We start from the raw sequence: 23,995 nt of genomic DNA on the forward strand, positions 1-23,995 counted from the left end.
CATGATTCAAAGCTTTAATACCTGGTTCCCCATGAAACCCTACTTACCCAGATTAACCCAGAAATCTGGGTAAGAATGGGGTTTTAAAATGTCATTCATAAAATTAGGGCTGCTGATAAATGAAATTGAACTTTGAAGGGCCAAAGCCATGTTCCTGTTCTCTGGTATCATCCCTGAGTCCACTCAAGATGGGTGTCAACCTAGTTCTAAATTTACCCTAGCTGTGTTAGCTAAGAATGTGAACCACGAGCATCCACCTACACAGGCAAGATTTATTTACTATGCAACATCAGCAAATGTATCTGTGACAAGGAAACAAACACACACACCGAGTCCCCCATGAGAAAAAGAACTAGCTGTTCAAAGCGAAGAGTCAGCATTGGGTCCATGAGACCCCTTTGCCCCAAGCTGAAGAGCTGAGGGGTTTGTCTCAATCCTGACTCTTGTTTAACCCTTACAGGACATTTGACAAAGCTTCATTCCACTGATTTTAGGTTGTCTCTCCCTGTCCCCTTATACCACAATTCTGCATGCATGCTCCAAGTAGACTGTATTTAGCCATAAAAAGATATTCTTTCTGTCTTTCCTAGAGTGTTCTGGGTTTTGCCATGTTATATAGAATCATTTTGTACCTCCTGAGGAGAGCCATCCTGGAAATGCTAAAAGTCAGAGCTTGCACTATCATGGTCTAGATTTCTTCTGTCCCAGAAGATCTCAACCTGTGTTATCATAACCCCTTTGAGATCGAATGACCCTTTCACAGGGAGTCACCTAAGACCCTCATGCATATCACATATTTACATTATGATTCATAACCATAGCAAAATTACAGTTATGAAGTAGCAACGAAAATGATTTTATAGCTGGAGGTTCACCATAACATGAGGAACTATATTAAGGGGCTGCAGTTTTAGGAAGGCTGAGAACCACTGCTGTAATGGATGGCACTGGACATACAGAGGATATTGCTTAGCCAGGATGGTGGTAGGGTGTGATAGGAAGCCAGACTTGGGGTTTCAGGTACCCACAGCTCACCTGTGTCTTGGCCTTGCAGGTTTTTTTCTCCACTGCCAGATGCCATGGGCAAGCAGAACAGCAAGCTGTGTCCTGAGGTACTGCAGGACCTGCAGAAACACAGGGAGTTCACTGACCATGAGCTTCAGGAGTGATACATGGGCTTCCTCAATGACTGTCCCACTGGCCACCTGACTGTGGACAATTTCAAGATCTAGGCCAACTTTTTCCCCTACAGAGACGCCTCCAAGTTCGCTGAACATGTCTTCCACAACTTTGACACCAACAGCAACAGCACCATCGACTTCCGAGTGTTCATCAATGCTCTGAGCATGACCTCTTGGGACAAGCTGGAACAGAAGCTGAAGTGGGCCTTAGCATGTCCGACCTAGACAGCAATGGCTACATCAGCTGCAGTGAAATGCTGGAGATAGTGCAGGTACCTGCACTTGACAGGGCCTGGAGCATGGGGAGCGCAGGGATCCAGGGCCCCCATCCCCGGCCCCATACACCAGGCCATTCCTCTGCCCACTTGCTACCTGGTGTACTAAAGGACTGCCTGTCTTTGCAGAGAGTAACGATAAAAGCCAAGCATCTATCGATTGCTTGCTGGACATCAGGCCCCAGCTGAGCTCAACCATCAGGTTTATTCACACAATTCTATAAAAGGGTCTTTTTTTTTAAAAACAAAACAAAACAAAACAACCTCTAATGAGATCTGAGGCTCAGATAGGTGATTAAGAATTGTCAAAGCAAGAACTGGGAAAATGGCTCAGTGGGGAAGAACACTTGATACCCAGCATGAGGCCCTGAGTTCTGATCCCAACATCCAGAGAAAAGTCAGAAGTGGCTGAGCATGCCCGAAACCCTAGAACTAGGGGACAAGTGAGTCCCAGAAGTTTGCTGAGCAGGCACCCTAGCTAAAATGGTAAGCCCCTGCTGGGTTCAGTGATAGAGAAAACTGTGAACACCGGTATTCTTGTTTGGCCTCTACCCAGGTGGGTGTTCATCTGCACACACATGTATAACATACACACACATTAGCTGTCTATAGGACTTCCTATAGAAATCAGAACGACACAGTAAAGAATGAGTCAACAGTAAGTTCTTCACAGGAGCGATGCTTATGTGCACCCTGCATCCTTCCTGCTCCATGCTCTAAACCATCTCTGTATTTGGTCCAGTGATCTGACTCTGTGGGTAATGTTGCTTGCTACCAAGTCTGGCAGCCTGGGTTCAATCTCTAAGACCCACATGGTAGGAAAAGAGAACCAGCTTCCACAAGCTGTCCTCTGAATTCCACGTGAGATCATCTCTCCCAAATAAATAATTACATACATCCATAAAGTAAGTAAAGTAGTTATATACAGTGCCTAATACAATATCTATAGATGTTAATAATAATTTGTATTATTTGGGAAATAACAAGAAACTGTGTACCTCCAGTTTCATTTTCTAGACTATTTCCCACCTGTAGTTGTTGGATCTGCAGATTCAGGACCCATGGGTGGGCAGGGATCAATGTATTTCCCCTTTGATCTTCCCTCCAGGATTTCCCAGCTCCCCACCAAAGAACCTCCTTTTAGACAGACGCTTTCCCCCACAACCTCCCCTCTAATCTGAACCAAGGAGCCCTCAATTCTTCCACGCCCCAGCTGTATCCTGTGCTCTTGAATGTCACTTAAACTTTCCTGGCTCCCTTTGCCCAGCACCTTGTCTGTGAGACTTGTTGTGATGAGAGAAGGGTCCTTACTGTGCCCTGTCCATGCTCCTTGGTTAGCAGAGCGAGGACCATAACCCACCCTCCATCCTCCAGAGCACACTCACAGATGCCCCTTTGCAGACCATCTACAAAATGGTGTCCTCCGTGATGAAGATGCCTGAGGACAAGTCCATGCCCGAGAAGCGAACAGACAAGATCTTCAGACAGATGGACACAAAGATGGTAGGAAACATGGCAGGATTGAGCAGGTGGGGAGGGAGGAGGGGACTGGGAGAGGGGATGGGATGGGGGTGGGGAGAGGGGAGTAGATGAGCCTGTGAAACTGTTGATGGCACAGAGGTGTTTGGGATATACCCTCTGCCCTATGCAGGCCTGCCCTTTTCCAGCCCAATTGATTCAGCTCTGATTGAGGGAGGGAGACTAGAATTCAGTACACCTAGCCTGCATCCTGCACCCTTCCTAGGGCTCTATAACCATGGGCATTGTCAGTAGACCCTCTGAGCTGTAGGCTTCATCCGCATTGTCTGAGTTAGGGTTTCCATTGCTCTGATGACACACCATGGCCACAAGCAACTTGGGGAGAAAAGGGTTTATTCACTCACAGTTTCCATATAACAGTTCATCATCAAAAGCAGTGAGGGCAGGACTCAAACAGGGCAGCAACCTGAAGGCAGGAGCTGATACAGAGACCATGAAAGGATTGCTACTTATTGGCTTGCTCCCCATGGCTTGCTCAGCCTTCTTTCTTATAGAACTCAGAATCACTAGACCAGGGCTGTACCACCTACACTGGGCTGCACTCTGCTCCATCAATCACTTGTTAAGAAATTACCCTCTGGTCAGGCATAGTGGCACATGTCTTTAATGGGAGCTCATAGGAGACAGGAGGCTCTCTGGGAGTTCAAGGCAACCTGGTCTAAAAAGTGAGTTCTAGAACAGCCAGGGCTGTTACACAGAGAAACCTTGTTTCAATAAACAAAAAAAAAGGGAGGAAATGAGGGAGAGAGGGAGGGAGGGAGGGAGGGAGACAGGGAGGGAGGGAGGGAGACAGGGAGAGAGAGAAGAGACTGGACATTGTCCATTTTCTAGAGGGTTCCAGACTTTAACCAGAGCACTGGCTAATCCTAAGTCTCCCTCTTCCATTCCTCAGGCAAAATGTCCCTGGAAGAATTCAACAAAGGTGCCAAGAGCGACCATCCATTGTCCGGTTGCTGCAGTGTGATACCAGGAGTGCTAGCCAGTTCTGAGGGGAATGGGCTTTTACACAGTTGTGAGAAACACAGGCTTGACCTGCCATCTTCAGCTTTGCTTGCAAAAGTGGATTTCTCCTGCTCTCTCAGGACCTGGGTCCAGACAGCATATCACATTCACCTGGTCTGGCTGGATGCAGGTCCCTTCTCTGTCTGATCCAATAGATGTCCCTCCCCATCCAGTCCAGGCTGGTTCCTTCCAAGGTTTCAAGTGTTCTGGGCTGTAGGGCTACTTTCCTGCCCACAGAGGGCCTGGAGACCCTTAAGGACACCACACAGGACATTTCAGTATCTTACCGAGACCAGCTGATTTATTCTATGATCCCAGGTGACTTTGTGAGGATGAAGAAGATGGACAGTAGATAGGCAAGCACTTCCTGTGCATGGCTTCACCTCCCTTCTTCATTTTCTCCGACCAAAGCTGCTTGCATGTATATACTGTGGTATCCTTACTTTCAATATATAAGTTTTGTATAAAGTGAGAAGGTTCAGCCCCTGTATTTAAAGCCTCTGACTGCCCTTAAAGCATGGTCCCTGTGGCCTGTGATTCCCCCTACCCCCAAATCTGGCTGTGCTTTGGTATTTAAGTATTCATTTGCCTAATTACACAGGAGATACATGCATGCCCAAGGCTGTGGACATCTGCCCTCCGTCCTGCAAACACAGGTGTTCCTGTGTGCTCTGTCCTTCCTTTCTATTAACCTGGCATAGTAAAATGATCAAATAAACCAAGGTCTGTGAGTTTCCTGTGTTGCCCCAAGCACCCTGTTCATGGTTCACTCTCCAGTGAGTGTGGGAATGAAGCAGGTAAGTGGTAGACATTGGGAAAGTCCTTGAATGTATGGAACAGCCGAGAATTTAGTCAGATAGGAGTCCATGCCAGCCTTTCCCCACTCAGTGGGCTCCACACACAGCAAGGCCATTGGCCCTCCTATTCTGTTGGCTAGAAGTTGTTTTAGATATTGGACAGAAACAGTCCCTCAGGGCCAAACAGTGCATGTGCCTTGGCTAATGTCATCCAGCACGTTCAGGATCACTTATTCAAATAATGGGGAATAGGAGGATGGATGGATGTGTCTGCCCAGTTATGAAGACTTCTCTCCCTCTCTCTCTCTCTCTCTCTGTCTCTCTGTCTCTCTGTCTCTCTCTCTGTCTCTCTGTCTCTCTCTCTGCCACCATGTGGTTGCTCGGATTTGAACTCAGGACCTTTGGAAGAGCAGTCAGTGCTCTTAACCACTGAGCCATCTCTCCATCCTTGGTAGTCTTCTCAAATCGAGAACCCAAAGACACACAAGATGTGAGAGTACTGTGAGGAGCAAAAATAAGAGCACAGAAATGGGGCGGCTGAGGCAGGAAAGTCATGAGTTCTAGGACAACCCGGACTCCATAGTGAGACCTCAGCTCAAAAATCCAAGAGCAGAGACCAAGTCTGATCTCCCAGACCCACAAGGTGAAAGGGAAGAACCGACTCCCATAAGTTGTCCTCTGGCCTCCACCTGTGTTTACAACCCCAGCAGTCTGGGGACCTGACAATCGCATCAGGAGTCCAAGGCCATGCGTAGCTACATACTGAGTTTGACTCCCGCCAGGGTTCCATAGTGAGACCACACCTCAAAAACAATATCTGACAATTGTCATAGAAAGTACTTAATAGGACTTGGTGGTTAAGAGCACTGGTGGCACTTCCAGAGGCCCTGAGTTCAATTCCCTAGCACCCACATATCAGCTCAAGACTGTCTGTACCTCCTGTTCCAGGTGATCTGGCACCCTCACACAGACATACATTCAAGCAAAACACCAATGCCTGTGAAATAAATTAAGATACACCTTTAAAAAGAAAAGGAAGAACTTATTCAAGGAAGAAGCTATCTTGTGACCAAACCCTGAGCTAGCCTTCTCCATGGGACCCCAGAACACCCACAGGATGTCTTGTTGGAAGTGAAGGTGCTAATCAGCTTTCATAGCCTTAGGAACACTACCAACACACCCCTAAGATTACAATCCCACAGTCCATTTTCAAATCTAAAGATGAACTTCCTGTCAGGAAGACAGGGCCATTCAAGCACTTGAATGAAGCACCACCCAAAATGGACAAAGTTTTGGTGAAACTTGCAGAATGTGGCTTTTGCACTTCTGTGGCTGTGGGTGAAGCTAACCCCAATCCACACCTTTCCCTATACCAAACCTTGTAGCTAGACAGTGTTGGAGACAGTGGTAGCAGGAAGCCCAGAGAGGGAATGTCAAGGTGGGGACATGAGAGGTTGGAGGAAGGTTGGAAGCAAGATGGACTGCTGAGCCCTCCTGGAAGCTCTAGCCAAACTCACCTGTTCTATTTCACTCAGTGGATTTTTAAGATGTATTTTATTACTTCAATTGTGGGCATGTGCGTGAGAGAGAGAGACTACATGCATTTGCATATATGCATGCAGGTGCCTGTGGAGGCCCAGAGCAAGATATTGGATGTCCTGAAGCTGGAGTTACTGGCAGTTGTAAGCCCTGGTACATGGATGCTGGGAACCAAACTCTGATCCCAGCAGAAGCGGTTAGTGCTCTAACCATTGAGCGACTCTCCAGCCACACCTCATCTGCTTTGAGCTTAGACCAAGCCAAACTTAATGAAAAGCACTCAGCACAGTGGGGCAATTCTTACTAAAATGCCTTTGTACACATGGTTCCTGCATCTGGACTGCCCTTCCCTCTTTGATTGGAAAACTCCTACTGACTCTGTGAAACCTTGTCTCTCTGTCTCATTTGTGTAGCCTTCCCTGACCCCCATAACTCCTTCTTAGTCTTACTAGCTACCGGTCAGTAAGAAGTATATACGCCTTCCATTTGGAGACTCTATTATGTTCCTCGTGGTTCACATATTTTTAATGTCCATGCTGGCCTAATTAGGGTCAGATCACTAGTCCTGTTTCCCACTAGGTATTAAAAACACGAGTCTCCAAAACTTTAAGTGGTCCAGTCATGATGGGTCACCCTTCTAATCCCAGCACTAGAGGAGCTCAGGCAGAAGAATCTCAAATTTGAGGCCATGTTTGCCTCCCCAGGAACGCCCTGTCTCATAGAATGAATGAAGAGGCCTAAGTAGCTTGTTCTAGGTCCAGTATCTGACAAGGGACAGACTCAGGACTCAAACCCTGTGCTGCCTGACCCAGAGCCCCTTGATACTGTCACCACTGCTTGGCTCTGTCCCCTTCCAAAGGGTGTGGGAAGCCTTGTCAGCTTCATCTCAGGGTCCCCTTGACCCCCAGCTTCTCTACACTAGACTTCCTTTTTCTGAGAGCCATTGAAGTTTGCTGTATTGTTCCCATTGGAAGGCCCAGGAACAGACTAAGGCTGGATTCCAAAATACTCAAGAGCCACCATATGTGGCAACACTAAATGTGACCCCTAGATGGCAGTGGTGCACTACTCAATTGCTGCTTCTGCAGTTTGCAGAACTGTTTTTCCACTGGGTGAGTCTGGGGCTTTTGTTTACAGATGTCCAACATCAGAGTTCATGGATGGAAGGATTCATATGCTAGTGAGTGACCGAAAATATGTGGAGCAGAAAATTGATATAAAAAAGATAGGGTGTTTCCCTCCGAGGGAGGGAAACCATGGGATTTCACTTGCTAGGTTTCTCAGAGACTGTCTCAGTAAGGAAAGACTCCTCAAAGTGTAGAATTTAGCCAAAAAAACAGAAGCACCCCCAATGGTGTCACTGTGCACGGATCTATGCTTTACCCTCATAACACGGACTTCAGGGTCACTCCAGCGTCACCTGCAGCTGTTAAATGTAATCGACAAATCATGAAAGTGTATTTTCGGGGACGCACGCATAGAGGGGGGCGGAGCCGGAGTCCGGGATTGCTGCTCCCTGAGTGTGTGTGGAGCTGGGTGGTGTTTGGTGCGGTATGGCGGCCACCCAGTTGCAGCAGAGCAGGTGCCATCCTGTGGAAGAACCATGAAGCACTACGAGGTGGAGATTCGGGATGCAAAGACGAGGGAGAAGCTGTGCTTCCTGGACAAGGTAGAGCCTCAGGCCACCATTTCTGAAATCAAGACCCTTTTCACCAAGACACAGGGGAAGTCCCTGAAAGATGAAGATGTCTTGCAGAAGCTTCCTGTGGGCACCACAGCCACACTTCTGACACCTGCAAGGGCCCACACAGGATTCCCCACGGGATCCTAATACCTCTGGTGAGTGGAACACAGCGCCTGCCCCAATCCAATCGCGCGGAACCTGAGACAGCAGGAAATAGGGAAGCAGGCTACCCGGGGCCTGACCTGGGGCACAAGCCCCTTCCGCTCCACTCGAGCCCGAGCGTACCTTGCCAGCGGACTCGCCCGACACCCGCACGGGCCCACACAGGATTCCCCACGGGATCCTAAGACCACTAGTGAGTGGAACACAACTTCTGCCAGGAGTCTGGTTCGAACACTAGATATCTGGGTACCCTCCCTGCAAGAAGAGAGCTTGCCTGCAGAGAATACTCTGCCCATTGAAACTAAGGAGAGAGCTACCCTCCCAGGTCTGCTTATAGAGGCTAACAGAGTCACCTGAAGAGCAAGCTCTTAACAGTGACAACTATAACAGGTAGCTTCAGAGATTACCAGATGGCGAAAGGCAAACGTAAGAATCCTACTAACAGAAATCAAGACCACTCACCATCGTCAGAACGCAGCACTCCCACCCCACCTAGTCCTGGGCACCCCAACACAACCGAAAATCTAGACCCAGATTTAAAAACATTTCTCATGATGATGATAGAGGACATCAAGAAGGACTTTCATAAGTCACTTAAAGAATTACAGGAGAGCACTGCTAAAGAGTTACAGGCCCTTAAAGAAAAGCAGGAAAACACAACCAAACAGGTAGAAGTCCTTAAAGAAAAACAGGAAAACACATCCAAACAGGTGATGGAAATGAACAAAACCATACTAGAACTAAAAGGGGAAATAGACACAATAAAGAAAACCCAAAGCGAGGCAACGCTGGAGATAGAAACCCTAGGAAAGAGATCTGGAACCATAGATGCGAGCATCAGCAACAGAATACAAGAAACGGAAGAGAGAATCTCAGGTGCAGAAGATTCCATAGAGAACATCGACACAACAGTCAAAGAAAATACAAAATGCAAAAGGATACTAACTCAAAACATCCAGGAAATCCAGGACACAATGAGAAGACCAAACCTACGGATAATAGAAATTGATGAGAATGAAGATTTTCAACTTAAAGGGCCAGCTAATATCTTCAACAAAATAATAGAAGAAAACTTCCCAAACATAAAGAAAGGCATGCCCATGATCATACAAGAAGCCTACAGAACTCCAAATAGACTGGACCAGAAAAGAAATTCCTCCCGACACATAATAATCAGAACAACAAATGCACTAAATAAAGACAGAATATTAAAAGCAGTAAGGGAGAAAGGTCAAGTAACATATAAAGGAAGGCCTATCAGAATTACACCAGACTTTTCACCAGAGACTATGAAAGCCAGAAGAGCCTGGACAGATGTTATACAGACACTAAGAGAACACAAATGCCAGCCCAGGCTACTATACCCGGCCAAACTCTCAATTACCATAGATGAAGAAACCAAAGTATTCCACGACAAAACCAAATTCACACAATATATTTCCACGAATCCAGCCCTTCAAAGGATAATAACAGAAAAGAAGCAATACAAGGACGGAAATCACGCCCTAGAACAAGCAAGAAAGTAATCCCTCAACAAACCAAAAAGAAGAGAGCCACAAGAACAGAATGCCAAACCTAACAACAAAAATAAAAAGAAGCAACAATTACTTTTCCTTAATATCTCTTAATATCAATGGACTCAATTCCCCAATAAAAAGACATAGACTAACAGACTGGCTACACAAACAGGACCCAACATTCTGCTGCTTACAGGAAACCCATCTCAGGGAAAAAGACAGACACTACCTCAGAGTGAAAGGCTGGAAAACAATTTTCCAAGCAAATGGTCTGAAGAAACAAGCTGGAGTACCATTCTAATATCGGATAAAATCGACTTCCAACCCAAAGTTATCAAAAAAGACAAGGAGGGAAACTTCATACTCATCAAAGGTAAAATCCTCCAAGAGGAACTCTCAATTCTGAATATCTACGCTCCAAATGCAAGGGCAGCCACATTCATTAAAGACACTTTAGTAAAGCTCAAAGCACACATTGCACCTCACACAATAATAGTGGGAGACTTCAACACACCACTTTCATCAATGGACAGATCGTGGAAACAGAAACGAAACAGGGACACAGTGAAACTAACAGAAGTTATGAAACAAATGGACCTGACAGATATCTACAGAACATTTTATCCTAAAACAAAAGGATATACCTTCTTCTCAGCACCTCACAGGACCTTCTCCAAAATTGACCATATAATTGGTCACAAAACAGGCCTCAACAGATACAAAAATATTGAAATTGTCCCATGTATCCTATCAGACCACCATGGCCTAAGACTGAGCTTCAATAACAACATAAATAATGGAAAGCCAACATTCACGTGGAAACTGAACAACACTCTTCTCAATGATACCTTGGTCAAGGAAGGAATAAAGAAAGAAATTAAAGACTTTTTAGAGTTTAATGAAAATGAAGCCACAACGTACCCAAACCTTTGGGACACAATGAAAGCATTTCTAAGAGGGAAACTCATAGCTCTGAGTGCCTCCAAGAAGAAACGGGAGAGAGCACACACTAGCAGCTTGACAACACATCTAAAAGCTCTAGAAAAAAAGGAAGCAAATTCACCCAAGAGGAGTAGAAGGCAGGAAATAATCAAACTCAGGGGTGAAATCAACCAAGTGGAAACAAGAAGAACTATTCAAAGAATTAACCAAACGAGGAGTTGGTTCTTTGAGAAAATCAACAAGATAGATAAACCCTTAGCTAGACTCACTAGAGGGCACAGGGACAAAATCCTAATTAACAAAATCAGAAATGAAAAGGGAGACATAACAACAGATCCTGAAGAAATCCAAAACACCATCAGATCCTTCTACAAAAGGCTATACTCAGCAAAACTGGAAAACCTGGACGAAATGGACAAATTTCTGGACAGATACCAGGTACCAAAGTTGAATCAGGATCAAGTTGACCATCTAAACAGTCCCATATCCCCTAAAGAAATAGAAGCATTCGAGATCCTCGAATAACTGGACCTGCTGGACCGGTCAAGTGGCGCCCGACGTGGAGCACGAGGTACGACTGCCCTCCGGACAACGGATTAAGGATTAAAGAGGTACCGCGCAGACAGAGAAACAGTGGGACAGTCCACCGACACTTCACTCGAGTGTCGAGTACGGACTTCGGGAGGTAAGCCTAGGCATTCAGTTGTTGTCCCATTAGCCATGGGGAATTTAGTCAAGAGATAAAAGGTTCTCTTAAGGAGAGAGGGATAAGAGTTTAAAAAAAGGGGAATTTAATAAAATATTTTTGTTTTGTGGAGGAGAGATGTCCATGGCTGGTATTGAATGGTTCTAAAATACACCCTTTAACTTACAATAAAGTAGGCAAAGATGTTAATGCTTTGATAAATCAAGGAGAAGATGTCCCTGAATCCTTTTTTAGTTATTGTGGAATCATCAGAGACCTCCTTGAGCAGGCAGAAAAGGGTGAAAAAGGTGCTTGCCTCCTAGCCCTTACTGAAGATTTTTTAGAAAACTCCCAATCGCCATCTCACAAAAGCAAAACTAAGCCTCCGGCGCACAGTATCTCTATTAGAAGGTTTAGCAGAAGGCTACTTGATACCCAATGAATGGAATAAAGTTATTCAGTCTGTCCTCACTAGAGGCCAATATTTAACTTGAAAGTCAGAGTTTGTGGAAGACAGCCTCCTGGACTGCTGACAAAATCTGTGGTTAAGGCAATTTCGCTGCAGACATAAAACAATTAGGGCTCTCGCCTGTTGTCCTCGCCCAGACAGCACAAGCGGCCCTGAGAGCTTGACGCGCTGTCCCTGCAGCAAGGGCGCTAACTATGCCCCTAACCAAGATTATACAAGGGCCCCAAGAGTCCTATGCGCAGTTCGTTGCCAGATTGCAGGAAGCAGCTGAGAGAATTTTGGGACCTGAGGAAAGTGAGGGTCTGTTAGTCCTACAACTTGCTCTTGAAAACGCCAATTCAGCATGTAGGGCTGCCCTGAGAGGTAAAACCAAGAGTTTAGATATAAATGGTATGATCAAGCTTTGTAATGAGGTAGATGTGTTTTCTCAACAAGTTTCTAAGTCTATTAACCTGGCCATTGGGGCTGCTCTAACTCCAGCTCCAAGATTGGTGCCGAGCCCCATTGGCCCAAGTTAGAAGTAGACACCTGTGTCCTCACATTGGGTGCAGATGCCGCCTGGGGCACCCCTGATTATTATATGCCTCAATTAACAGCAGTTAACACAGGTGAATTTGAGCCCCCTCCCCAAAAGACGTTTTTTCTCATCATCGGCCGAGTGTCCAGACTTTTACAAGGCCTAATGGTGACTCCTACAGTGGTTGACACCGATTACCATGGGGAGATAAAAATCTTAGTCACCGCCATGCAGGGACCACTTACCCTTAGGGCTGGAGAGCGCATAGCCCAAGCCCTACCCCTCCCACTATTCGGCCATTTCCCTTATTTGAAAGAGGAGTGAGGACTATCCTCCCTGGGATCCTCAGAAGTCTACTGGGCACAGAAAATAACCGATTCACGGCCCATGCTGACTTTGTTTCTAGAGGACAAACAGTTTCAAGGGCTCCTGGATACCGGGGCAGATGCAACAGTAATTTCCTCAACACATTGGCCTGCAACCTGGCCCTTACAGCCCACTAAGGGATGGTGTAATCCACTGATCATAAAATTTACTGCTAAGGGGAGGAACTTAGAGGCTTGAGAAACTTCTCGCCCTCTTACCTGGGGCCTAAGATTGTATCAAGATAACTATGACAATGGCCTGACCTTTAAGGTTCAGCTTCCTAAAACCATCCCTAACAATTATAAAGGATCCATAGGATTTCCAGGTACCCGCCCCCCTCTTCCACTGATTTACTGTGGTCTATATTGAATGCTTCTGCTTTAGCCTTGTTGTATAAGACACAAAGAGATAATGCGTCAGAATCTGAAGATTATTGGATGTGCTTTTCTGCTTCCTCGCCCTTTTATGAGGGCATAGCCTTATTTAAATATTTTACCCTGCTTTCAGATGCTAGGCAGCTTCCCCTTGAGTCAGTTCAGCTTACCTTGACAGAACTCTCTGGGGTAAGAAGTTGTGTGTTGGGCCCAGGCATGCTTCGAGGCCCTTGCTAGAGATTTGCAATAACACGTTTAGACGTTTAGAGTAAATAAAAATGGGTTTTAAAGAGACTTCTTAAAGGTCAAAAAATTCATAAATTAGGTTTTATTGGAAGTTAAGAAATCATTTCCTAAAACATATATAATTCATTTTGTCAATGGTGTTTTTGTTGGTTGCAGAAAATAGAGAGCGTCTTTACAGATGGCTATAAAATATTTAACTAAGTGTGGACTGATAATGGCTTCAAAAAAGATTTAGCATGGTAAACTTTTAGGCTATTTGAGTTATTTAGTGTATAGAGATTGTGTGTTTTCTCAAAAATTTGCCCTCAGATTAAATAAATTAGAAGTTTTGGATGCTTGTCAGAAGCTGTTAGAAAATTTTGGATTTTAATCTTGGTTTGACAAGCTGCCTCTTACAAGCGGAAAAGGAAAGGAAAAAATAGAGAAATGGATTTTAGAATTCTCCCAGGGACAGAGGGAAATCGGGGGACGCCCTGTTTTACTCTCTCTGGCCCCTACAGGAGAAGCTCTCTACCCTCTTTCTATTGTCTATGGTTGGTGCACCAATCACGTGTCAATTCATGTATGTTTTTGTTTCGTTGTCTGAATGATTGTTTTGTTGTCTGAATGACTGTCTGTTTTATGTTTCATGTTAAAAAGAAAAGAAAAAAAATGGTTAAAAACTTTACCTGCTGAATCACTCTCAGTTTGCACAACGGAGGCTGAGAGAGGCCCCTCCCTTTAGCTAAAAATCAAGCACAGCAAGAGAGGTCCTGCTGAAAAACTTGTTTTTAAAGAAAAAGAATCTACAACCTCTTAGTTCTAAGGCAAATAAGCTGATAGTTGTTTTTTCCTAAAAAATTCTCTGCAATTTTGTGATTATTGTGCTTAGCAAATGACAAAGTGTGTTTTTATCTTATAAGTATAGCTATAAAAAGTAAAAGTCTTTAATTGATCTAAATTTATAAGATTCATGAAGCCACTTCATTTGGTTTTTGATTGATCTTAAAGGTATAAATATGATCTACATATCTTGGTCATAGAGAATTGGCTTATAAGTTATTTGGGTATGATTAAAAAGGTATAACACTAGTTACAAAGTTAGCTTAAGTAATAACTCAAGGCTAGAGTCATTTTCAAACAAAAGCACCTGGCATAAAACAGCCCAGAAAACTAGTCCTCTAAAGATACTCCTAAATTGAGATAAAATTTTGTGTAATTCTTATCCCAGAAAGTAGACTTATAGAGATAAGATTTTAAAACAATGTCTCTTTAATAGAACATTAAAATTTACACTGTCATGCATTCATGAATAAGCAGCCAAACTTTGTAACGTGATAGTGATGTTTCTAGTATTGATTTTAAAGAGAATAAATTGTTTAAAATTGGGTCTTGCTTTCCAAAAGTTATAGATACATTCTAATATTACAACGGAAACTTTAAAATTAGGGTTAAAATTGCTAGTGTTCCATTGACTGCAGCTTGCAGTTTGATTACAAATTTAAGATCTTTAATTCACCTGTATATTGTAATTAAGATAATTATAAAAGTAATCATCCTTAAGAAAGAGTATCAAAAATTAGAGGCATAGACAGTTAAATTGTCCCTCTAAAACTGGTCCTTATTACAGGAGGGCCAAGATGCTTAGATTAAAAAATATTCTACGTTTAAGTTAATGTAGCCCAGAGAAGCTTGTAGCCTTCTTTTATTTTGCAAACAGTGCCTAAGAAAGTTTTTCCCTGTGTTCAAGAAAAGTTCTTTTTAGCTTTGTTACAGATCTATTCAAATGTTTAAAATAATGCTTAAATTCAAAGAGTTTTACTTTTAGTGAAATGGTGATCACTAGATAATTTTGCCTGTAAATATGGCTAACATAGCTTTACAATATGTACAAAATTTTTATTGTCTGCTTCAATACAAGAAACAAAGTTTAAATCTTTCAGTGTATATTGTTTCCTAAGTGAAAAGTATTCTATTAGCTAATGCCTCCAAAGAGAAGTTTAAAGTTCTGAAAAGTAATTGTTGCTCCATAAGATTTAGAGGCAACATATTTTTAATATCTAAGATTTTAGTTACAGAAGATCTAAAAAAGAAAAATTTATTTGCTTCAAAATTTTTATTTTCAAAACCTCCAAAAGATGTTTTGTCAACAATTTAATGTTACACATGTTACTGAGATATTTTATAATTCTCAAAGACAAGGTATTGTAAAACTTTAAAAACTATACCTTCCTTAAAAACAAAGAAGGGGGGGAGAGAAATTATATCCCCGTGCACATTATTTGGATCATATATTTGTTTTGGAAAAACTGGATAGAATAGAGTCTAGGGCAGATAAAAAGGATCCACTTATTGGCACTTGCCATGATCCTGTTCAGATACTTAATATGGGGAAAAGGGGGAATGTTTCTGTTTTTTCCACAGAATGCTACAAGAGCATGCTAGCTTCCAATGTGACAGGCTGACCTGTGACCTGTGAGTGCCCTGACAGTGGTGACCAAAAAGCTGTGCTGAGTACACAAAAGAGGAGCAATTAGAGAGCATCCACTTACAAACAGATAAAGAAACTTCGTATCTCCACCATGGGCTGCAGCAAGGAGTACCAACCTGGTGCCAACTTAAAATACAAACAACTAAAAAAACTGACTCGTGAGGCAAAAAGACTGGTACAGAGAATGTACAAGATGCTTTCGTCAGAGACACTGTTTTTGAGCATTCAGGCCAGCTCCTTATAGCTATGAAAGTTTGTGTACCTTACCTATATGATTATTGTTAGATAATTTTAAGAGTTAAGATCGCCAATCTTGGCAAGTCTTTTTATATTCATTGTAATTCTTGTCAATTAACCAATTTTGTAGATCCTAATTTAGATAAGGAATCTACTGTTATGTTTTTGTTAGAGACCTGCTTATGTTTTGCTGCCTATTAGAGTTAGGAAACGATCCTTGGTTTAAAAATCTGAAAATGCAAACTTTAAAAGGTATCTAGCACAGCTTTAGATCAGCAGCTACATACTGTCCATTTTGTTAATGATAAGCATAGGAATATTTCCATAGCTTTGTCAGAGCAACATATTATATGGATAAAAATTTAGAGGCAAAAGACGTCTTAGAAGTCTTAGCATAGGACAGGAGATAGCATCCTAGAAAGTCCTTGAGCAGACCATGGGCTTAGAATTCAGGAAGAGTGTTGCCTATTCATTGACATTCAGAATTGCCCCTGGCATTACACTATCACTTTGAATAAAAGCTAGGTCACTGCCTTACACAGGAATTTAGCATCAACTAGGAAAAAGGAAGTGTAAGACCTAAAAAGGAACCAGAGTAGATACTTAGAACTGTAGATAGCTGAGTTACACCCATACACAAGTATTTACAATGGCCTAGAGGGAAGGTAGACTACCAAAACTGGTTTTTCAACCTCCCCCTGGCTTTCGACCTTGTTGTCCTCCCTTTTGGGGCCCCTATTGGGACTCCTATTATTGATTTCCTTCGGTCCTTGGGCATTTCAGAAATTGTCCTGATTTGTTAAATCTCAGATTGATTCATTTCTTTCAAGTGCATTTGTTTCAGTTCCTTACCATTGGCTGGACGTTGGCGATAACAAGCAGGTTACTGGAGAAGAGGCAGACGCGGATGCCGCTTCATCACCCTCTTCTCGGGGAGAGAGACTCAATTTCCATAAAATGCTTAAGTAAGACCATTCCCCTCCCCCTAAATTCGGCCATCAGTCTCATGCCACAAATCATTTATAGATTGCCGTAGTCTGTGCTTCCGACATGGTAATATACATTCTTGCCACATTGGAAACTAAACAGTCATCCCGGGCTAGACACATCGAAAAATTAGAACTTGAAGCCGTCGCCCGTGAGAGTTGTAAGACTAAGTACTGCACAGAGATTAGTCTGAAAGCTGTTAGACAGTCTCTGAGAGGCATGTCTGATTGCATAAAGGTTGAGTGCCCCAGGGACCTTTCCCCAGAAAAAACGGCACAGGAGCAGGTCAGGGTTACTCTGGGTAAAAATCTGTGGGCCTGAGAGTCAATCCTGTACATGGCCCCTAACATTGCACACTGGGGATCAGACCTCTACCTCTACCCACGGAGTTTGCTTCGTTCCTAAATCCCTTGGCTGGCCCAGGTTATATCCAAAAGACTGAGACCATTAATTCAAGCCTCATAGATGACTTGTCCTTGTGTCCTTCGTGGTTTTAGAGAATCACCCGGTGAGCAAACAGACGTTTAGGCAGTCGTTAAAAATGTGGCTACAAATTTATTATACAATATGCTTTTATAAAAATATTAAAACGAGCCGGGCGTGGTGGCTCACGCCTTTAATCCCAGCACTTGGGAGGCAGAGGCAGGTGGATTTCTGAGTTCGAGGCCAGCCTGGTCTACAGAGTGAGTTCCAGGACAGCCAGGGCTATACAGAGAAACCCTGTCTCGAAAACTAAAAAAAAAAAAAAAAAAAAAAAAAAAAAATTAAAACGGGGGAGATGTTGGGAGCTATTTAGGCAACGCTATTGTCCTGATCTGTGAATTGGGCCTCTCCCCCCAAGAAGAAAAGAGGGTCAAAAGCGGGCCACCGACACATGGATTCCGAGAACTACGGGATGTTCCAGCCCTGGGTCATCACCGCTCTCCTGACCACACCCTGACACCACCAAGTTCCTGCTTCCCGGTGTAGCTGTCAAAAGAAAGAATTTCTATTGCCCCCCTTCCCATAAGTACTTCTCCTTTTGCTTGTATTGCCCCATCCCTCCCGCTGATAAGTATCTGTACTTCCCCGTTTCCTTGTGCAATTCTACTGCCCCATCCTTCCTGCTGAAAGGCACTTCCCCTTTTGCTTGTGTATTTAAACCTTGGGCCTGGCTAATATATTTGGGGGTCTTGATACAACTTCAGAATGGTTTCCGTGTCGTTACTCGTACAAGACCCTCGTCTCTCTCTGCCCCCCATTTGGTTATTAGGAGGAGGTTCCCCTCGAGATCCTCGAATAACTGGACCTGCTGGACGGGTCAGGGAGGGAGGGAACAGGGCATTATCTACAACCGCAGAGCTGTCACTCAGTACAAGTTGAGCTCTGAACTGCAGCTGTGATTCATTGCACCCCCATCAGCCTGACCCATCTTCCCATCCTCTTTGGCCACGAATATCTCCACTGCTTCTGTCTCCATCCCTATGGCTGCCACTGGGCCTTTGCTCCCACACCTTCTTCAGGCTCTCTCCATGCTCACATCTCTTAGCCTTGCTGGAATACTTGGTTGAAAAGTGAAGCCTCTAAACACAACCTTCTAAGCCTAACCTCTTTCCAGCTTTACTTTTCCCAATATTATAATGAATTCAATGCCCAGGCTTTAATTTGCTTTTCTTTGCCATTAGAAGCCAGAGCCCTCTAGCTCACTGGGGATAGAGTATATTCTTAATACATGCTGAGCACAGCCATACTGCCTGCCAAGGTACACAGCTGGCAGCAAGGCTGTGCCCCAGACTTGTACATGCTTTCAACCACAGGCAGGTGGGTGGGAATGGAGGAGGTCCCATCTTCAGAGGGATCTTTCTACTGATCATCCTCTGACTTCTGACACCATAGCAAAGTTCTGACATAAGATTAAGAACTATCTGACCCAGACTCTCCTCATTCAGTGCTGCGGTGTGTTTGGCTATAGAGGAGTCACTGGGTATACACCAAAGCATCCAAGGGCCTCAGGATGAAAAGAGACACTATAGGCTAGAACTTGTACTCCTCTGACCTCTTTCTCTGCTCCAGCTTCCAGACATCAATTTCCAGACTTGACTGGACCCTACCATGCACTTGTGCACTTATAGCATCTGGAGTCGAGGACCCTGGGGCCTGGAAGCATGTATGCAGGTGACATTCAGTCATATAGACTCAGGAACTGCTCTCTTTATCCCCAGCAGTGCACACCATATTCCGTTGTGTCTATTTTCGATTGAGGGGACCCAAAGACTCTCTTTGCAAAGACAAGGGCCTCTTTCTAGGTATCTCCTTCAGACTCACTGACAACCTGAACAGAGTGTCTATGTAATGTGGGGGAGTGAAGAAAAAGGCAGCAGGAAATATCCTCTTCCTCCAGAAGATGAAGGCCGGAAAAGGAACTCCACCCACAGGAAGTCCTGAGGACACCCTGTGCTATGAAAATCCCTCGATGAATGCTGTAGGAGCTAGGGTGTCTGGGGGCTGGGGATAGGTGTGAGGGAGACCCAGCCACCCCCAGGTCTGCTGGGAACTGCTGGTCTAATATCTGGGGAACTAGCTGCATTTATCAGAGCCAGGGACAGAAGTACTGCTTGACATTTGCCTCTTCATGTTGCAGAACTCTTGAGGTAGCAGCCATTGGGATTAGAAAGAACCATGACACATGCACAAACTCTGAAACAATGGTGGTGATGCTGGCCTCATGGTTAAGTATGCCTGGCTCATCCTTGTACTTACAGGGTTCTTCTTACCTCTCAGCCTCAGTTTCCTGACCTGTCCTCTGAGATCACTGAAGAGACTGTCCCCACAGTCTCTGCAAATGGCACCCCTTTCATAAATAGCTCTAATGCTCTGCAGGCCTATTGGCCTTGGGGTGACTTTTCTAGGACCAAGTGGAGGCCAAGGCAAAGCAGGGATCAGAACCACTGGGGGATGATGCACAGGCTTGACAAGCTGCTAGACCATGCCTGTGGAAAAGAAGACCACAGGTCACATAGGGCACTAGCACCTGGGTGAGCTCACAACATCCCTTCACTTACCCCAAGTACCCAAACAAATCTGACTGTGTGTGTGTTTACGTGAGTATGCACCTGTGTACCATTTGTGCATTTGTGTATCCATGTTCTCTCTCTCTCTCTCTCTCTCTCTCTCTCTCTCTCTCTCTCTCTCTCTCTCTCTCTCTCTCTCTCTCTCTGTGTGTGTGTGTGTGTGTGTGTGTGTGTGCGCATATAATTCCTATGATCCCCCATTAACAGAAGCCTGGTGAGATACTGGTCAACCTCAGCTGGAATAACATTGTCACAAAGCAAGTGTGGGTGATGGTCATAGCCATGGCTCTCTGGACTCAGAATATTAATTATAACTCAACTGGTGACTGGGCTATCCAGATGCAGCTGTGTGTGGCTCCTGGACCTATTTCCCTTCTGGTCATTAGGATGCTTGATAGAGCATCCTGGCTGGGCTTGGGAAGGCTCAAAGGAGCACCCAAGGTCCTGCTCTGGACCTTATTGGGGCTGACCCCAGCTAGGCCTTTCCCTCAAAGCCCATATTGTCCAGACATGCTTCCCTGGTTCAGAAAATGGAACATAGAAGATGTACACATGGAGTAAAAATATATCCCAACTCAGACAGCACACAAGCCCTCACCAATCTGGTCAAAGATACACACAGTCAGCATCATGAATAAACCTTAGGTCCCCTGTAGAGCCAGGTCTGAAGACCATCTCTTTCCTCCCTGTCTGCTCCACACATGGGTACTGGAAGCCTATTCCCAGTGAACAGTATTATGGGACTGTTAAATAGTCTTGTACCCCACTCAAAGCTGTCATTGTCCCCTGAGATCCTCAGGACAGACCAATGAGGGAGGCCCAGTGTTACCTCCATTTCCTTGAGAGGGAAAATGGGGCTCACAGGGAGGCTAGTAATTGACTCAAGAACTAAGTGGCAGTCAGTATGGGACAGGAAAGTCCTGTCACCCGAGCACAACTTCTCTTCCTAGGCTACAGCACTGTCTCAGTTTCCCCTTATGGTGCAGAGTCTCTCTATTCACAGCAATGATCATACTTGCATGTTCTTACTGAACCAAGCACTGGTTTGTCCCAGAGTCTGTTCTAAAGAGCGGAGGACCTAGGACTTCCCTTGATCTGCACACTGGGAGGAGATGTGGGGCCTGTGTGTCTGCTCTCCTCCCACACAGCTAGGTTGACTGGGCACCATGAAGTCAAGAGGGCATCACTTCATTCATTACCTTGCATAAGTGCCTAGCCAGGAGCTATAAACAAAGCAGGCACTCAATACTCAGTGCTTTACAAAGGACTACCCCTGAATTTGGACTCAGACCAAAAATCCAAGATCTGGACTAGAAAAGCCATGCACTTCCCTAACAGATATTTGCAGATTAGGTTGGGAATATGCACGTTAGTGCAGGTGCCCATGGAGGCCAGAAGAGGGCACCCGATCCCCCAGAGCTGGAGTTACCAGTGATTGTGAGCCTCTCAAATTGGGACGAAATGAACTAGGGTCTGCTCAAAGAACAGTAAGAACTCTTAAGCATGGAGCCACCCCACCAGTCTCCATATGTATTTTTATTAGATATTTTCATTATTTACATTTCAAATATTATCCCCTTTCCTGTTTCCCCTTTGAAAATCACCTTTCACTACCCCCCCTTATGCTCCTCAATGCACACACTCCTGCTTCCTGGCCCAGGCATTCCCCTATACTAGGGCTTATCACTATCAAATGACCAAGGGTCTCTCCTCCAATTGATGACTGAGTAGGCTATCCTCTGCTACATATGCAGCTGGAGCCATGGGTTTCTTTTTGGTTGGTGGTTTAGTCCCAGGGAGCTTTGGGGGTACTTGTTGGTTTATATTGTTGTTTCTCCTATGGGGCTGCAAACCCCTTCAGCTCCTCGGGTCCCATATGTATTTTTAACTGACTTTATTTTAGGGCAGTTTTAGATTCGTAGAAAAATTGAGGGACAGGCATAGAGACATTCCCTGGGTCCATCTGGTCAACACCCTCCACCAGAATGGGGCATCTGTAGCATGGACAATCATTGCCCTCATTCGGTCTACAGCCTTCACAGCATTCATGCTTTGAGCTGCATGTTCTGGGTTTACAGATGCATGTGTTCTACAATGTATACAGACCAGCTTCACTGACATTGGATATCCCGTGCTCCACCTTGTCCATATTTTCTCAAAGTCCTTCTGTGAGGAGCTGCCCTTGCAATCGCCATTACAAGATGGCACTGATATCCGGTGTTCTAACTGGTAAACAAGTAGTCTGCACATGTGCTAGGGTATTTTTCCATTCCTTGTGCCCTGCCTGTCCCATGGCGTCATCTGGGCTCATAGTGAGCAACCAGTCAGGGTGAAAAACGTCTCCAACCGCTCTTGTGGTCTATTTAAGGACCGAGTTTCCTGTGTTCTGGGCCTCCTCCCCGAGAAGCTGAACATCTTTCTCTCGAGATGGATTAAAGCTATGCTGCAGAAGGACCCGTGTGTGTCCTGTGTGTGTGTGTGTGTGTCCTTGCCGGCGAAACTCCTTATCACACAGGGACATATGGTTCCAAAACCCGGGAATTCTACATCACCGGCATTGAGGAGGCCCCCAGAAATGGGGTGGGTTCAGAACTGCAGTGGAAAAGATAAGATTCGGAGAGGTATGTCTGACCTTGAGCCTGTTGTTCCCTTTGAGAGGAGGTTCAGGACAGCATGTCAGAAACTGAACGGAGCAAGAGATAAGGAGCTCATAAAAAGAAAAAAAAGACATGTCTAAGGAAAAAGGACCTCCACGGAAGTTGGAAGTGGGGAGTGAAAAAAGGGGAAGGTGAAAACGTGCCCCCTACAGATAAACTTAGTAATATTTATCCCACCTGAGAGCTAAAAGCCCTAGAACTTGATAGCTCAGATCCTAATGATTTAGACCCTAGTAAAAAGGCAGCCTTCATTTAAGGCTTAGAGATAGCTCTCAGGGTCACTGTGCCTCTTCTCTCTTCTCTGGCAGTATTCCCAGAAGAAGGAGATAAGGAAGTAGAGTCTGAACATGAGAGAGAGAAAATAAGTTTTTAAAAAGGCAGTTATTCCCTGTTTGGGATCTTTTAGCAAAAAAAGAGAAAAAAATGAAAATAAGCTATTTCAGAGCTCTTAGCTCTGGTTAAGATATCTGTGTCCCTTTGAGACACCAAGTTCTATTCCATGTCTGTCTATTGTCTGCTTTTGGTGCACCAAAACGAATTGTCCATGTGTCTGTCAATTCATATATGTCTTTTGTTTCTTTGTCTGAATGATTGTTTCGTTGTCTGAATGACTGACTGTTTTATGTTTCATGTTGAATCTGCTGGCTGTCTCAATTTACACAGCAAAAAGCGCTGTGGCTGGGAGCCAAGTACAGCTGAAAAAGCCTTGCTGAGGACCGATTACAAACGGAGCTCTTAAAGGGGCAGGCAGCCTTTTGCTTGTAACAGAATGTTAGCTTAAAATTGGGAACTCAAGGTTAGAGTCTTTCTAAACAACATGAACAAACACAAGAAAACAGGTCTTTAAGGATACTTCAACATAGGGATAATCTTTAAGCCAAGACTCTGGCAGAGTGTTCAGATTGAGAAAAGTTTGCATTTGGGTTAAGGCTGAGCTTGGAGGGGAGCAGCCTCAGCTCGGCTTGTGTGGCACTTCTTAGAGCCTTATTACAGACCTAGCCAGATGTTGTTCTAAAAAAATTTAAATTCAAAGTTCATAAAAGGTCAATTAGGCTGTGAAATTTATCAATACATTGCGATTTGACTTACCTACTTTATATAAAGTTATAGTGTACAGAGTTTGCTTACATGTATAAGTGTCTGTTCCTTGTTCCAAACAGCCATTAATTTGGTTATTGCAGAATATTGATGTTTGATCTATTGCATCATATGAAGTAAAATTGATCATCATTATCCTAAGATAAGTTAAAATTTTATTTTCATGCATGTTCCCATATTTCCTATAAATTTATGCATGCA

The 23,995-nt window shown here is 44.4% G+C and overlaps 1 protein-coding gene across 1 annotated transcript in view; it reads right to left on the reverse strand.

Annotated features, from left to right (window-relative positions):
* The window catches only part of Gm17330 (predicted gene, 17330), an 84,709-nt gene that overhangs the window by 10,573 nt on the left and 50,141 nt on the right, over positions 1-23,995 (reverse strand). Inside the window, exon 4 of the mRNA NM_001378694.1 lies at positions 1,036-1,124. Coding sequence (NP_001365623.1) covers positions 1,036-1,124 — 89 coding nt within the window. The remainder of the gene's footprint in view (positions 1-1,035; positions 1,125-23,995) is intronic.

The sequence above is a fragment of the Mus musculus genome, chromosome 12 (genome assembly GCF_000001635.26).
Source record: "Mus musculus strain C57BL/6J chromosome 12, GRCm38.p6 C57BL/6J".
NCBI lineage: Eukaryota > Metazoa > Chordata > Mammalia > Rodentia > Muridae > Mus > Mus musculus.